The sequence below is a fragment of the Myiozetetes cayanensis genome, unplaced genomic scaffold, assembly GCF_022539395.1.
Source record: "Myiozetetes cayanensis isolate MyiCay16 unplaced genomic scaffold, myiCay2020 scf7, whole genome shotgun sequence".
Classification (NCBI taxonomy): domain Eukaryota; kingdom Metazoa; phylum Chordata; class Aves; order Passeriformes; family Tyrannidae; genus Myiozetetes; species Myiozetetes cayanensis.
Genome location: NW_026087964.1, coordinates 24,000,140 through 24,015,742, shown reverse-complemented (window position 1 = coordinate 24,015,742; position 15,603 = coordinate 24,000,140). Strand labels below are relative to the sequence as shown.

The 15,603-nt window shown below is 44.3% G+C and overlaps 2 protein-coding genes across 3 annotated transcripts in view; one reads left to right on the top strand and one right to left on the bottom strand.

Annotated features, from left to right (window-relative positions):
- Positions 1-589, bottom strand: part of FIP1L1 (factor interacting with PAPOLA and CPSF1) — a 38,824-nt gene extending 38,235 nt beyond the window's left edge. The window contains exon 1 of one of the 2 annotated variants that reach the window (XM_050337841.1): positions 430-589. In XM_050337841.1, the coding sequence (XP_050193798.1) occupies positions 430-511 (82 nt within the window). In that variant the 5' untranslated portion in view covers positions 512-589. The remainder of the gene's footprint in view (positions 1-429) is intronic. The other variant, XM_050337842.1, reaches the window with a different exon arrangement.
- Positions 590-4,162: 3,573 nt separating this feature from the next.
- Positions 4,163-15,603, top strand: part of SCFD2 (sec1 family domain containing 2) — a 191,041-nt gene continuing 179,600 nt past the window's right edge. The window contains 3 exon segments of the mRNA XM_050337840.1: positions 4,163-4,339; positions 4,341-4,899; positions 12,969-13,137. Of these exon segments, the coding sequence (XP_050193797.1) occupies positions 4,163-4,339; positions 4,341-4,899; positions 12,969-13,137 (905 nt within the window).

Sequence of the window (15,603 nt, the reverse complement as noted above, 5' to 3'; positions counted from 1 at the left end):
AGTTTACGTGTAAAAGACTAAGGTTGTTTCAGTACTGCAGCGCCGGGGCCCCGGGCAGGGGCCAGCGGGGGGAGGCTCGGCCACCCCGGGGGTGCGTGTGGGGCGCGGGCAGCACGCGGGGCCCCCGCGCCCGGGCCCGGCACGCCTCGGCCTGCGCGGCCCGGCCGGAGCGGCCGCGGCACCGGCAGCGCCCCGGACACCGGGCAGGGCAGGGGGCCGTGAGCCGCGGCCGCCGGGGGGCTGGCCGGGACGAGGGAGCGGAGTGAGCAGCCACGGGGGCGGCGGGACGGGGGGGGACCCTGCTCAGCGGCCCGGCGGGGCGGCGCACGCCGCGGCCTGCGCACCCCCGCACGGCCCCCCCGCCGCGGCCGCGCCGGGCCGGCCCGCGGGGGAGGCGGGCTGGGCACGGGGGTCGGGGAAGGTCCGTACCGCCATAGAGCCACTCCTCCTCCTCGTCCCCCGCGGCCCCGTCGGCGTCCGCCGACAACCGCTCCGCCTCGCCGGTAGACATGGCCGCCTCCCGCGGGACGCGCGGGCCCGGCCCGGGCAGCGCCCGCTGCCGCCGGGCGGCCCCGCTGCGCCGCGCCGGGACTCTCCGGTCGGTTCGGGCCGCGGGCGGGCGGCGCTCGGGAGGGCGGCTGCGAACGCCCAACGCCGCCGCTCGCGGAGGAGCCGCCGCCGCCGCCGCCCGGCTCTTCCCCTCCCCCGCCGCGTGAGTGACACGCACAGGAAGCGGGCCCGGCCCGGCCCCGCGGCGCCCCGGGCACGGGCTGCGGGGGGCGGCCCGGCCGGCCCGGCCCCGACACTGCCCTCCCCGCAGAGCCGGCCCGGCCCGCGCCGGGCGCTGCCGGACTCACCTCGGTTGCGCCTTCGCCACCCTCCCGAGGCGCGATGTGCCTGCAAGAGCCGCCTTCCCTGCCTCTCGCTGCCCTGTGCTCCCCTGCATCCCTAAACGCCCGTCCGTGCCCTCAGCAGAGATCGCGGGCAGCGTGGCGACCTCCTCCTCGGGAACATCCTTGCCTGTCTCCAGGAGCAGGACTGGGCTGAACACACGTGCTGTGCTTCTACTGGCGGCTGATGGCAGCTGCTGGGGGAGCGTAACCACGGGGTAAACACGCTCCTGCTTCTACTGGTGCTGTCCTAGCTCTCAGCTTTCCAAGGGACTCTCCCAGCTGGACGTAGTACTTTAGCTTTAACAACTCTTCAGAGATTCTTTTTTTTTTTTCCTTCACAAATTTCCTGATTTTATTTTCAGCTCCAGTAAGTTTAGCATTCGTAGTGTGCTGTGAGCGTTCCAGAGTGTTTCTATGTATTTTATGAAGAAATGGCTCAGTTTTAAAAGCAATGGGAAGTAGCAAGCTGTTTTTCCTGATGTTTTTCTCACTTTAAATCTGTGAACGCTAAACAACAACTGCACAATCCATTAGAAAATGTAAGTACCAATGTGTACAAATGGAACTTGTGGCATTTTAGGATGTTTGTGAAAACTCAGACAGGGACCCCGTTTTTCACAGCAGGTCAGCTTGTGAGAAGTCAGACTAGGGGGTTTGACTGTAACATGAACACATCACAACTCTCAGTGGGGAAAGCTTATTTGAACTACCTGCAGAGAGAAGCTTGCTTGAAAGTTTCATGACATTTAACTGGAGTTCAGATGAACAACCAACCATCTCAAAATTTTTTTCATCTAAAATTAAATGTTGGGATGTCATGTACAGATACAGATTATGTGGTGTAGTTGGGTATGTTTTCACCATGCAATTTCATTTTTATACATATAGTAGTGCAAAGGCATTTTTCACACAAGACATTTCTAGTCACTTGTTTCTCATAAGACAAATCTGTATTAGAGCACTTACTATTAAACATCAGTGTCTGAATTTTCATTCCTATCTTGTTTACTTGGTCATTTAATACACTTCTGGCTGACATTAAATGACATGGAAGAACTCTAATAATTTCATTTGATTGCAGACACAAGGAAGAAAAAAGAAAACCACGTTTGTAAAAAACACCACAAATAGAAACCAGGAGTAAGTGTAGAACATAAAATCTCATAAAATACATTGATGCAGATCCTCAAAACAGTTATCCTTGCAGAAACCTTCACACTGTGATTTCTATTTCAGTAGTGATGTAAAAATCCACCTTGAACAGCTTGAGCAGCTTAAAAATTGAAATCTGACCCAAGAAGGCTAAGTCCCACAAGCAGTTGCCAGCCTTCCACCACTTCCAGGAAGATCTTTACCCACCTCTGGCTGGAGAGAGGAGAGAGGGTGCTCAGAACCTGTTTTCTGCTTTGTTTCAAAGGACAGAGTGCTATTAGCCTACATGGCTTTTTGACTTCTGCTCTCAAAAGTAACAACTCTCACCAGTCCCAGCCTGTGGAACGGACCTTGGTGTTTTTCCTGCTGCTTCACAGAGGTAGAGCTGCAGTTGTGGCCTGTAGAAACTGCTTCTCCTAAGGCCCCAAGTAGCTGAAAGGCTGAAGATAGAAGAATACATCTTTGCAAGCTGCATAAACATATTAACTCACAGGTTACACTCCATAAACCCACAAAAAAGTTGTCAGGTTTATGGGAACCCTTTAATGCAGTTTTTTTTCTAACACCATAGCTGTAAATTTGCACATGGGACAAAATAAGCTGTAATAAATACTAAATATAATAAATGTAATAAAATAAGAGTAGATAATTTATTTAATATTTTTCAAAATGTCATAATTTTTAGATAATTTTGTTTTGTAATTTGACCACTATGCTTTAAACTGATTAACCTCATTTTGTCTTCTGGCTAGTAATCCTTTTTTTCAACATTGGTATATGCAAAACTAGATGCAATCAATATTGTATTTATAAAGTAAAAAGCTATTTGCTCTCTTAAAAAGCCATCTGATGTTTTGACAATATGTCTCAAAAAAGCCTCTCAACCTTTAAGAAGAGATTAAAAAAAACTTTTGAAACATTTTAAAGGTAAAAACCCTTTTAAAATAGTAGGGCGAGCCATAATATATATATAGATTTTGTCTATGGCACTCAACCACACAGGAAAAACTCAGAGGTACATAATCTCTGAAGTAAGCCCCTGGTGGTCTAGTGGTAAAGGCGCGGCGCTATCACCGCCGAGACCCGGGTTCGATTCCCGGTCAGGGCCACTCCCAGGCAGGTGGAGCTCGTTAGCCCTTAAAGGTAACCCTCCTACGTCCTAAGGACCTCGCTGCCACCGTCCAAGCTCGCTTGGCCCCGGCAGATGAACCTTAGGATTAAAGGGTGGGCTCAGTTCCGCGCACACTGTGTCTCACCTAAAAAACCAATGCGCAGGCTGGAAGGTTAAAGACCTTCCCCGGATCTTCGCTCGTGAAGACTGGCCATTATAATTCAATATGAGAGGAGGATAATTCTACTTGTGTATAAGCATAGGGGCCCAGTGGTTAACCATCACTTCTTGGTATTCATTTTTCAAATCAAAATAGTCAAGAAGGCTATTAACTTACATATTTTTCTGGCATCATGAACTTATATGCCTTAAGATTCAAATAACAGATTGAGGTTAGAACAGCACAGAGAGAAGAGGGAAGAACGCATCTGTGTAGGAATGCGCATGGAGCACAGTGGAAAGAAAGGATCTGATTTAATCACTGGAAATCTGGTGATTCTGCATTACTCATGTTTTTCAGTGTTCTGAAATCAGCTGAACCTCTGAGAGACCTAAGAAGACCAGTTAAAATGGGGAGGATTAACTAATTAGGTATTTTATCTTTTTGTTAATGCTGATAATCCTGCTGTGTCAGAAGTGTCCCTCTCACTCTGTACTAAGGAGGTTGCCCGAGTGAAATCCTGTGTAGAACACAGGTTTGGAAGCGAAGCTTCAGTTCTCTGGGGAGAAGAAACTGTGGGTGCTTGTTATGGCGTTTTCGATGGTTAGCTTTGAAACTGCTTTTGAGATAAAGGGCTTTTAAAAGGAGAAAAGGAATTAAACTAGTTTGTGACACGCCTCCATCGCAGCCAAGCCCGGTCCCGGACAGCTCCCGCCTGTTCCGCACACCCCGCACGGCCCGGCCCGGGGCGGGGCCGGCCGCGCCCGCAGCCAATCCGCGCCCGCCGCGTCATCGCACGGCGCCCGCGGCGCGCGGGGCACGTGCGGCGTGTTGTGGTGCGGGGCGATGGCGGGGCCGGAGCCGCTGCGCCTGCTGAGCCGCCGCGCCTGGGAGCCCGCGCTGGCCCGGGCGCGCCGCGCCGCCCTCCTGCTGGACGCGCCGGCCGCCGAGGCGCTGCACTGGGCCGGCGGGGCGGGCGAGCTGCTGGCGGCCGGCGCTCTGGCTGTGCGGGCGCTGTCCGCCGGAGGCGACAGTGGCGGCTGGCGCGGCCCGCGTCGTGTTCGTGCTGAGCGGGGCGCTGCGGGGCGGCGCGGCGGCGGCGGTGCGGGCCGTGCTGGGGCAGGGCGCCGTGCGGCACTGCGTGCTGGTGTGCGGCGGAGAGCCGGAGGGCGGCGGGCCGGCCGAGCTGGAGGAGACCTTGCGGCGCTGGATGGGCGAGGGCGGCCACGCCGAGGTGGTGCTGCGGGGCACGCCGCTCCTGGCGCCCGTCTCGGCGGAGCTCTGCCTGCTGCCCGCCCTGGCCACGCTCCTTCCCCCTCTGTCCGGCCCCGGCGGCCCCGGCCCCGCGGAGGTCGGGCTGGGTGGGCTGCCCGCCGAGTTGCGGACGGCCGTGCGGGCCCTGGTGGGCGACCTGGACGATCTGTTCTCCGCCCTGGGCCTGCGGGAGGAGAACTTCGCCGTGGGGGCCCTCAGCAGGATCGTCGCCGCTGAGCTGGCAGGCTACGCCCCAGCCAGGAACAGGAGGAGGACAGCCACCAACAAGGCCTCTGTCGTCTTTGTGGACAGAACGTTGGACCTCGCTGGTAAGACATCCACTGCTGAGTGGGTACCTGTCATCCCTGCAGGCCCCCACCCACCCCACCAGAAGGGCATCAGACTGTTTTGGTGGCCTGGGAACATGTTTGACACCATGGCAATGGTGGTTGCTTTTACATCCTTGCACCCCAGTGGGTCAAGAAAACCCAGAGCGAAGCAGAAGGCTGGAAACCTGTTTGTTTCTGGCACTTCCACTTTGCTGCAAACTAGAGACCTTAACTGTGCCTGTGTGTCACCCTAAGGAGTGAAGGAAATGGTCTGCACGTTTCAGATTTGGCCTTATGGATTGCTGTGAAGCATTTGCTAGTGTATCTGCGTGTCACTCTTAGCATTATACCTGTCAAAGCAGATATTCATCTCTGTATACCTGTAGCTATATCTATTTGCCTGGAAGTGTCCCTGTGTCTGTTTGCGTATTGATACGGGAGTGGCTGCATTCGCTCTCCCATCATACCTAACTCCTGCTGACTCATGCAGTGTGTGGGCCTGGTTATGTTATCTGCAGTCAGTAATTCAGGTCACAGTTTTTTGCCACCATGTGTCCCATAGCAAATGCTTGGCACAATGTTGAACCTTCAGCTCATCTATTTCTGAATTTTCTTCTGTCTCTTCTTCTCCCATGATTTTGCCTTTGTGTGCCCTTGCACTGCTGTGGGGTTCATAACTGTCAGCAATGTGCTGAAGAGCAGCTATGGATCTGGGCAGTTAGTGCTGTGCTGAGGTTTGGAAGATTGCTTGGAAGGCTACAGAAGAGTGCACTTGGATGAGGAGCCCTGAAAGGAAACTGAGAAGAGTGCCCATTTGGGGTGGGAACTAGGCAAGGATTTATGCACTTGGGTGGTGAGAAGAATTAAAAACAAGAAAAAGGACCTGATGTGGGATGACAGGGAGCTGCCTAACAAGGACACCATTGAGGAGGCATGAAGAGAGATAATTCGTACCAGCTTAAACCTGAGAAAGAAAATGTGGAATCTAGTACTTCAGTAGGAGAAGGTTTTTGGGCGATAACATTGAGTCTGTGGTGGTGCAGCTTTGAAGAGGGAACATCAAAGCTCTTGGAGTAAGGATGATAAATTAAGGATTTGTTTTTTTAGGATTCTGTTCTTCTTAGTACCTGTAACTGAAACTGAGATCCCTTCATGCAACCACTCTTTTGTTACCAACAAATGTCTCCAGAATTCATTGGCAGTTTCACTGAGATGTTCCTATGCTTTGGACATGATACTCTTGCCATCAAGTACAATGCAAACTGAAGGAAGAGAAATTTAGTGCATTTCAGATGTAAAGCACTATATGGACCTGATTTTAGTGCCACATAATGAGATTTGTTTCATGATTTGCTAAAAACTGTACAGTAATAAGTATACAAAACTCCCCAGCATTTAAACTGTGAAATCAGTTTTAAAGAAGTGGGAAATGGTAGAATTAAGTTGTACCCAAGACCCTAATTTTCTTAGGGGTATTCAGCTTTTTATGTACTCGATTTCCTGGCCCCCTACCTCTGACTCTGCTTCTTGGCCTTCAGGTGAATGAGTCTGTTGAGTTTCAGCCTTACACTTTGTAAAGGCTAAAGCTTCCTATCTGCAAGTTTACAGCTTGGTATTGGCAGCTGGGCCACTGGATCTTTTTTTCAAGCAATGATATGTATTTGCAGTCAGCAATGTAAAAATAAGTAATTTTGCTCTTCAAATAACAGCTCGATGCAGATGGAAGCCTTTGAGGTAGACTTTCTCATTTGGAGCTCATTTCACACAACTTTTTAAATATTCCCCCTCTAAGGATGCAAGATTTTGGATTTGATTTATGAGGGTCTTATTTATACCTGATCTTGTTCAACATGTGGGCTTCAGAAATGAGCAATCATAATGTATCTATGAATTATGAGAATGCTTTTAATATTCCAAGAACTTCCACAGAAACTTGAAAGTTCATTAGGGGTAGGTGTTGGACTACTTTCTGATTAAGTAGTGAGGCCATTGCTTTGACGAAAGTGACTTTGAATCTCTATCAGAAGTCTATTCAGTCTATCAGTATTTTCTAACTCAAAGGCCTGGACAGAATACAGCTTTAGGTACCTCTAGACGATGTGTAAAGGAGTTGCAATAACAGATGTCTGAATTTTGGCTCACGTTCCATTCTTATCTAGAGCAAATAAGATGTTAAGGTAGAATAACAAATAAGTTCCAGTAATACCAATTGATTTCTAATAGCAGAAATCAAAATATCTCAAAAACGCTTCTTCTGGTGCTGCAGTTGCAAAACTACTGAACTAAAGGAAAATATGCCTACTTAATATTTAAGAACTTTCTGTTTTAAAGAACATACTAAAAAAGTATTAAGTACATTTTGGTAAAGAAGCTCTGGTGCCAGTGTCCAGAAGCTGTGTTGTTGTGACAATTATTAAAAAAAAATTAGTTACATATAAAATGGCACATTTTTCTATCAAAAAAATGGGAAGGCATCTGACTGGCTAGGTTAGCTTTTTACGTTCCATGAAGCCAAGAGTCTCTTTGGAGTGATTACTCTAAAATTTGAATTGAACTCTCTTGAATACTTTTTATAATATATTTTTTTATGTTCAGCATTGCTTATGTATGCTGTATTTACTGAGTGAAGAGGAAAATACTGAATTAAGATAATTAATTCTCCTTTTTGTCCTGTGTGGTACAACGTTCAGCTGAGCTCTAACAGGGAATTTATCTTTATGACCTTTGCTACCCTCACTGAAAGGGTATGGCTTCAACTGGGGATGGCAGGGATACTGCCCATCCCTGCAGTATAGAGTCTTCTGGATAAAACAGTTCCCCAGAAGGTGGGACATGTGTTTTTATGCCCTGGGGAGATTACCTGTTTAGTACTTTATGCTCACTTCTTGAATTCTGATTGTGTAATATTTTGTTACTGGTGTCCCTGATCTGTATGCATGTATAGTGCTGCTTTTGTTTACCTACTTATTATTTTAAAGTCCACCACTTTTTCGTTAAAAAACAGAATAAATCCATCCAGCTAGAAGGGCACCCTTATAAGTGACACTGATTAAAGTCAGAGCTAACTTTGGCACTTTAATTCCTCTGTTGTTTTTTTTTTTAATCTCTTCAATGTTTGCACCCTTAAATATTTTGCGTTATGGTACCATATTGTAGCTGCATGCTCGTTCCACTTGTTTCTTAGTTACCACCTTGCCAACATTTACACCTCTTGTAAAGTAGTTTTTGCAGCATTCCAGGTTTCTGTTTTCATTTGTTAAGCTCATTGGTATCTTTCAGATATTAGTGTTCAGAACAGCTTGACACATTTCTCTTTCCAGTCTCTTTGAGGTTTGCAGCGTTTGGGATCTGACCTGTTGTAAGCGCAGGGTCTCACCCACTGGTATATGCAGGTGATTCTGAAATCCAATACAGTGAGCAAAAGACAGAGAATAATGAATCACAGGGGGTGGCCGTGCAGTTACTGTATAGTTTTGAATAATGACTTTTGTATAGGTGTTCTTTGAAGTTGGATATTTCAGTGCTGTCAGCAGCAGCACTTTTATTATCTTTAGCTCTTCTGCATGTGTCTGTCAAAATCACAGGCATGTTTCCACACAGCCAACTTGTGTTTAACTTTCTGTATCATCTCCCTCACTGTCAACCAGGCATCATCTTCACGTCACTCCCCTGCACTGGTTGTAATGTTGTCAGTGTTTTAATAGATACAATAAGTTCAGGCTCATGAACGTAGTGCAGGTACCATTTCCTTTCAATTCCTGGGAGCAACCACAGGTGCCTTAATTGTGCTACTGCATAATCCCATTCATAGAGGAGGATGACAGTGAAACCTAACATGCTTTTCTGGTAAAGTCTGGTTCTGACTAATCTCTCTCTTTGATTATTTTTGTTCTAAATTGTTTGGTTTTAATTGTCTATTTCTTTCATTGTATTTATCATGTTTCCAGTTTGCAGTGCTTTACTCATGCTCTTTTTGTTTACAGCATCTTCCAGGTTAATGCATTGGTGGATTGACACTAAAGTCTTTCTAGAGAAAACAAACCCATGTCTTTTTTCTTCTTTACCATCCAGGCTGAGGCTTTGGAAACATAGATACTGAGGCCTATCGAATACAGTAGTCCCCTTTTTTTAAACCAAACTGGGGCTTTGACACAGAAGGGAACTGACGCTTAAATTATTACGGTTACTCAAGATTAAGACTGCAGGTATGAGGAGTGATGGCAGCTGAAAGTAGCATGGACACTCAGTACTGCAGGCCTGAGTGCAGTCTTTGCTGTGGCGTGGTTTGTGAAGATCTGGCTATCATATAATGGGAACATAAATGTTTATAACAGATTTCTAAATGCTTCAGATGTTCTACTTGTTATAGAGGCTTTACAGGGATAAGCAAATAAATGGAATGAATTTTCCTTCGTTAAAGAAAACTGCAGGTGACTAGGTCAATGCAGAATACCTAGAAATTACACAAACCTTGAACATATGCTTAAGTGTTTCTTATCTCCAAATTTGCTACTCTTTATGTATGTTGCAATAGCTGTCTGTGAGGGATAGGGAATCTGTCCTATTTTTATGGCAGTACTCTGCTGCTGTGCTTGGTTGCAGACTTCTGTGCTCCTACTGCTGGACTGCAAATTGTATTTTTGGAGGAGGGAGGAGTTTGAGTTCTTTTTTATTGGTTGTTGTAAGATTCAGTAGTTAGCATAGTGGGACAGGTAATGACTACTTTTATGTTCTTTCATGTGTATGAAGGAGACTGTAGATCTGTCTTTTGGCAAAGTAGAAGGGTGCTCTAGTTTGCCATTAATGCTACACAGTGGTTCCTGGGAACATACAGACTGCTTTCCAGCATTGGTTAGCACTGGATTAAGGGATATGTCAAAACACTGATAAGGAACTGGAGCCCCAAATATCTATCTTCTTTCAAGGGATAGATGTAAACATTTCTATCTTCTGATATTTTAAACTATTCTCACAGAGGTGATGTGTTGCTTAAGAAAGTTGCATCAGAGGAATTGTCCCACTAGAATTCTTTATTGTAAAGTCTTCCTAGTGATGATCTTATTCAGAAAAGCATTGGGTGAGTGTGCAGTGTTTAAACATCGTGAAAACTAGGATGAATTGGTCCATGTGTCTTTCCATAATCACCCATCATGAACTAATCTATAAAGCAGGTAAAACAGTAGATGTTAAAAAAGCGTGATAATGAGGCCAAGATATGCCTTCCATACTGTGACAGTGCACACTGACTTATATTGAAACTTTCTTTGAGGGAAAAGCTCCCAGCAGAAATTAGCTGCATCAGTTGTTGGCTAGTGAGCAATGCTTTTGTAGCAGAACTGCTTTCTAAATCAAACTCGTCATGTTTAGCAACTGACTTTAGAATCTTCCCACTGCCCAAGCTCTCATGATGCTTCTGTGGTATACAGTTGTTCCTTAAATGTGTTATTTTTTTGTTTTGGTTTTGTTTTGAACCAGACAGTAGAGCTAGTATGAGAATGTAAGAATTGGAGCACAAGTGGTATGACATAGGGCTCATAATGAGCTTAGGAAAGTATTTTCTAGTATTCCTATCATTGATGCCTTTCTAGGGGGAAGCAGGGGATGCAGGTAATGAGTTCCTGGCTTCTGTTAAAAGAGTTGGTTGGTCGACTTTGCTAATTGTGCCAGCTACAGCTTATCTGAAATGTCACGTCTTTCAGTTTGTAACTCTTAATGAGAAAAAAAAGTGAAATTAGAACAGCATGATATGTAAGATCTCCTGTATCCTGAAGGCTGATATTGCCTGGCACGAAGACTTCTTTTTTGCAGTGGTCAGATAACTTCTCCTTGTCACTTTAATGCCTGATCTGTTTGCACATTGTCAACATTGAAGACCATCACTTGCCTTGAATGCTGTTGGTCATGAGAAGCTACTGAGTGGCTGTGCTCTGAAGTGATGAGCAGAGAGGACAGAAACCAGTCCCATACGCCCTGCTGAAGTCACAGTGCATTTGGAAAGTGATTTCCTGTCCTAGGCTTTTGAGGTTTGACTGTCTTTTCAGTCTTGCTTAATTTGTGTAGTTGATCAGGGGTGACAGTGATTTTTAAAACCTCCAGGAGATGTTCTGTGGTTTATTTGATGATTAAAAATTTATTTTACTATCAAGGAATATCAGTTGTGGGAAAGAGACTGAGATGGTATTGACAGTTCATGAATCAACTTGAGTATGTTGAGAATTCCCCATATGCCAGGAAGAAAGGAGTAATGATAATAATTAATGTGGCTTTATTTGCATTCAAGGTGTTTCTAGTTTAGCCAAATGTCTTGTCTAGCTACATGTTGCTTGCATGCAGCAGGTATGGAGAGAGAGACATTGCTCCCAGCATGTGGGGGTGGCGGTTTAAAAGGTTACTGTTTGTTTTCCCTGTGTAACTTGGCAAGTGTTGCAGTGTGACATACAAATGACTGACCTGGTGGGAAGAATGTAGGGGTTTTAGAGAGCAAGATGGTTTAGGAAGTCACAAAGACAGCCCAGCTCATTTCATCTGTACTTCAGTGGTCTAAATCTGGCTGGGGATGGTAGAAGAGAAAGTTGTCATTCTGTGACTATTCACTGAGTCTTTGTTGAAATAAATAGATAATCCAGCTGAGCGGTCAAGTGTCCACACTGCAGTACCACCACATGCTGAACACGTGTGCCTTTCTTGCCTTCTGTGGATGAAGGCATTACCAGCACAGAGTTTGACTTTATTTTTCTCCTCCTCTTTCATCCTTGCTTCTATTTTCAACTTCTGCAATTCACAGTAGTGGATAAACCATGAAAACCCATGGTTTACAGCATGGATACCTGGTTGCTATAGAATCACTGGAGACAGTCTTCTGCTTACTCAAGAGCAGTTAATAACCTAACGTTACAAATGTTTTTGATGTAAGGGCCTTGTTTGAATTTATGGACCATGTGAAACTACTTCAGCTGTTGAAACAGACCTCCTCTGTCTTTGGAAACTATGAAAAGGTAAGAGCAGATAAGGTGCCATGCAGATGGACTTTGATGGAGGGGGACCGTAGCCTGAGAGATCTTTTTCCTGCAGCTCAGTGGTGTGTCAGAAGTTCCAGTTTTTCTGTTTAAAGCCAGAACAATACTAAGCTCAGCACTGCTGTCCAGCCCTGTGTTGGTGGCTGAACTGTAGCTTAAGTGGCAGAATATAAAGACCTTCAACTTGTCTCTGACCTAAAGACAATAAGGTTTCTAGTCCCCCTCTCTTGACTTTTTGATCTGTAGTGTGTGTCATGTTTTTCTGCTTTGACTGGGCTCACAGTTGTCCTAATATTTTAGAAATTGGCTGTAGCACCTGTGTTGAGAGTTCATGAACGGAAAAAAAAGCGTGTGTGTTTGAAATCAGGAAAATTGGAGAAAACATGCCAGCTGGAATTCAGAGTTTCTCTTGGAACACAGTCAGATTGACAATGTATACTCTGTAACTTGGGTTGGTTTAGTTATTTCATGTTTGTTTCACCTGAGCTGCCCTCAGTCCATATAGAAGGGATGATCTTGGTGGTGACATACCGCTGGTAACTGTTTATTTTAATATCAGGCCAACCTGTCTGGGTAGCTATTTGCAAACTGCAAACGTTTCTTTAAAGCACAGTGCTATTAGTTTAGGTAGAAAAGTATAGTGCACATGTAGTGTGTATATATAAATGTTTGACTGCTTGTTTTAGTAACTATTGCAAATATTATTTAACAACTTCCTAAGGCAAAGAAAAATGTTTTTCATGCGTAAGTGCAAAATCAGTGAATATCTAACAGTTGTAAAACTAACGTGTGCTTTTTAATTTAATCCTTCTGAAATTTTAGAAGAGCTTTTAACTTCACACATTCCAGAAATGAATTTTACTTTTATAGCAAAATACCTTTGAAAAGGTAAACGTGGTTCTTGATGTTATGAGTACCAGTGTCCTTCTCCCCAAAACGTGGTTATTATTTTGTTTTCAATGCCTTGTGTTTGTTTTTTGGTGTTTTTTGTTTTTTTCCTATTTATGCACCTGATAGTTTTTGGGTCTTTTTTTTTTTCTTCTTTTTTCACAGGAGCAGTAGGTCATCATGGTGACAATCTTGCAGAGAAGATACTTTCTGTGCTTCCCAAACTTCCTGGCCACAAGACTGATGTGAAGGTTAACGTGGTGGAACTTACAGCATTGCAAACTACAGATGAAACCTGCAGTATTATAGCACCTGGCTGCTTAGCACAACCAAAGTAAACATTCTTCTTTCTTTCTTTTTTTAAGTGTTGAATGTGTTTCTTATCTTTCTTTAAAAAAATGAACAAGAGAACAATTCTTAAAAAAATCAATCAACCAACCAACCGACCAACAAAAACCAAACCCAAACCAAAAGAATCAGTCAGGCTTACAACAAAACACCAACTGGTCATAATTCTGCTGTAATGTAGTCATCTATATGTGTGCATTAAGTGACCAGGCCAGACAAGACTTCCAAAAGTGGGAGAATCTCAAGACCTTTTAGATTTGAGTTGTTTAAATTTTTGTAGATTACTGTAGTAGCAATCAGTACAGAGCAAACACCAGGAATTTCCCTTGTGACATTTCTTTTTCTGCCTAAGTAACAGGTCATGCAAACAGGTAGGTCTTTATTGTGACTTCCTTTTCCCATAGGCCTCTTTATGATTATAAAGTGAGCTGCATGCTAAATTTTTGTTAGACTACCAGTTACTTTATGGTTTTATTCCTGTTTTCAAGCACAGTACCTGTGAAGAAGGATAATAAGGCACAAATTCAGATGTACAAACAGCTTCATGAGGGCCTGATTTTTGCTTAAACAAGAACAATCCAAACCCAGTAACTTTGAACAATTGTATTTAGCTATGTGTAATTTGTAGCTAAGACTTTACATGCATAATGCATCAGATTTTATGTTTCACCTTCTAAATTTAGTTGTCCACTTAAACTTTCCTGCAACTTCTATTATTATGCATAAATAGGAAAATACACCAGGTTCTGGTTTCACTCCACACAAAAAAATTTTGCTCAGTAGTGCTTTAGAAATTAATGCAGTGCAAAGGAGATTAAAAGTTTTTCTCTCTTACTATAGAGTTCTCCTCATATATTAGAAAATGGTTTTTCAAGGCAGGCTGTCTAATATAGTTTCTGTTTTTCAGATTTGACTCCTTTTGGTGTTTCAAACCTACACTCAACTCCTCCTCTCTCCTTCTCCCCATCCCCCCCACTCTGCAAAGATTTCAGAGTTCCACTGTTCCAACATTACACACATTATTTTCTGAGAACCTCCAGATCCTTTGACACCTTCCATCTCCCACACATGCTGCAACTGGGTCCAGTTTCTAGGTTTCATATTGTGTAACTCACTTCTTCTGCAGGAGTCGAGGGGAAATGTTCCCTCATAGAAGGGGACTCAGTTGTAAGTTGCTGCTGGGGTGGCTAATTTAAATAAAATTTATTCTGCTTTTCTTCTCACTCTCTGCTTTCCAGCCAATCCTTGAAGTAGAAGTGAGATGTCCTTAAGATCTGTCTATGTAGCAAAATGAAGAGATCACTGTCTGTGGTAGTAAACTGCGGTAGCTGTTGATGCTAACTTTGAGTAGCTACCAGAAATAAAGAAAATTCTGACAGCATGAACTAGGGAAAAAATAGATATTTATTGCTGGCCTATGCTATTATTGCATTGTTTTTTAACATTGACATTGAGGAGACTGAAAGTAGTACTGATATGCCTTCCCATGGTGAAATTATGACTTCAGTCCTATATTCATGTTTTTAGGAATAACCAGCAGAGTTTTATTGTGTTCTAAGGTGGTTAATAGTATATAAATACATGAAGGTTTGTTTGTATATTTGCTGGCCCCTGTATTAACAGTACATTTAGACAATGTATTTTGCAAAGTCTTCTATGGACACAGCTGGTTAAAGAACAACAGGATTTGACTACAAGATGCCAGTGTGGCAAATTTGGATGACAGCAGCTGGTGCCTTGTAAATAAGCATTGTAAAATGAGCTTGAGAGAATTGATGAGTACTAGACACTGTAACAGTGGCTGAACACGTGGCTGAAGGTGGTAGTTGTCATTCTGTTCAACAGGACTGTATTCTCAGTGTTGGATTATAAACACCAACATTAATCGTCTTTGCTAGTGTAAAATGATTGTTTTTCTGAAGCACTGAAATGGATTAAAAATTCCCACCAGTAAGTTTCTGTGTCAATTCTGTAAGAAATTCCATAGGATGCTCTCAATTTCTCATCAGCATGGTTATTGCCATTGGTAGCTGGCTCAGAAGTGTGTCTTATAATTGAAAACTTAAGTCTTGATTTATGACTGTAAATGATGCATGGCAAGGAGTGTTCCTCTACTTGTAAATTTTCTGTTTACTCTGATTAGTGAAAGTACCAGAACCTTTCCCAAGAACAGGAGCAGTGACTTCGATTGCACCCAAACGGAATGTGTGGGGTTCTTCTACATGAAATTTTATGATCAGACTGTGGTGTTTCAGACTCACATATTCAGAATATTTTTATGTTTTCTTTGTTTTCTCTCAAGTAATATTTGAACATGCTTTGGTGAGGGGGGGGAGAGAGAAAGAGAGAGAGAGTCTAGTCCTTCCACACAGCTTACTATATTTAACTTTTTGTGGGGAATGCCACTCCAGCAGAAACATCTGGGCTCAGTTACAGAGTTAGCAAACAGAAT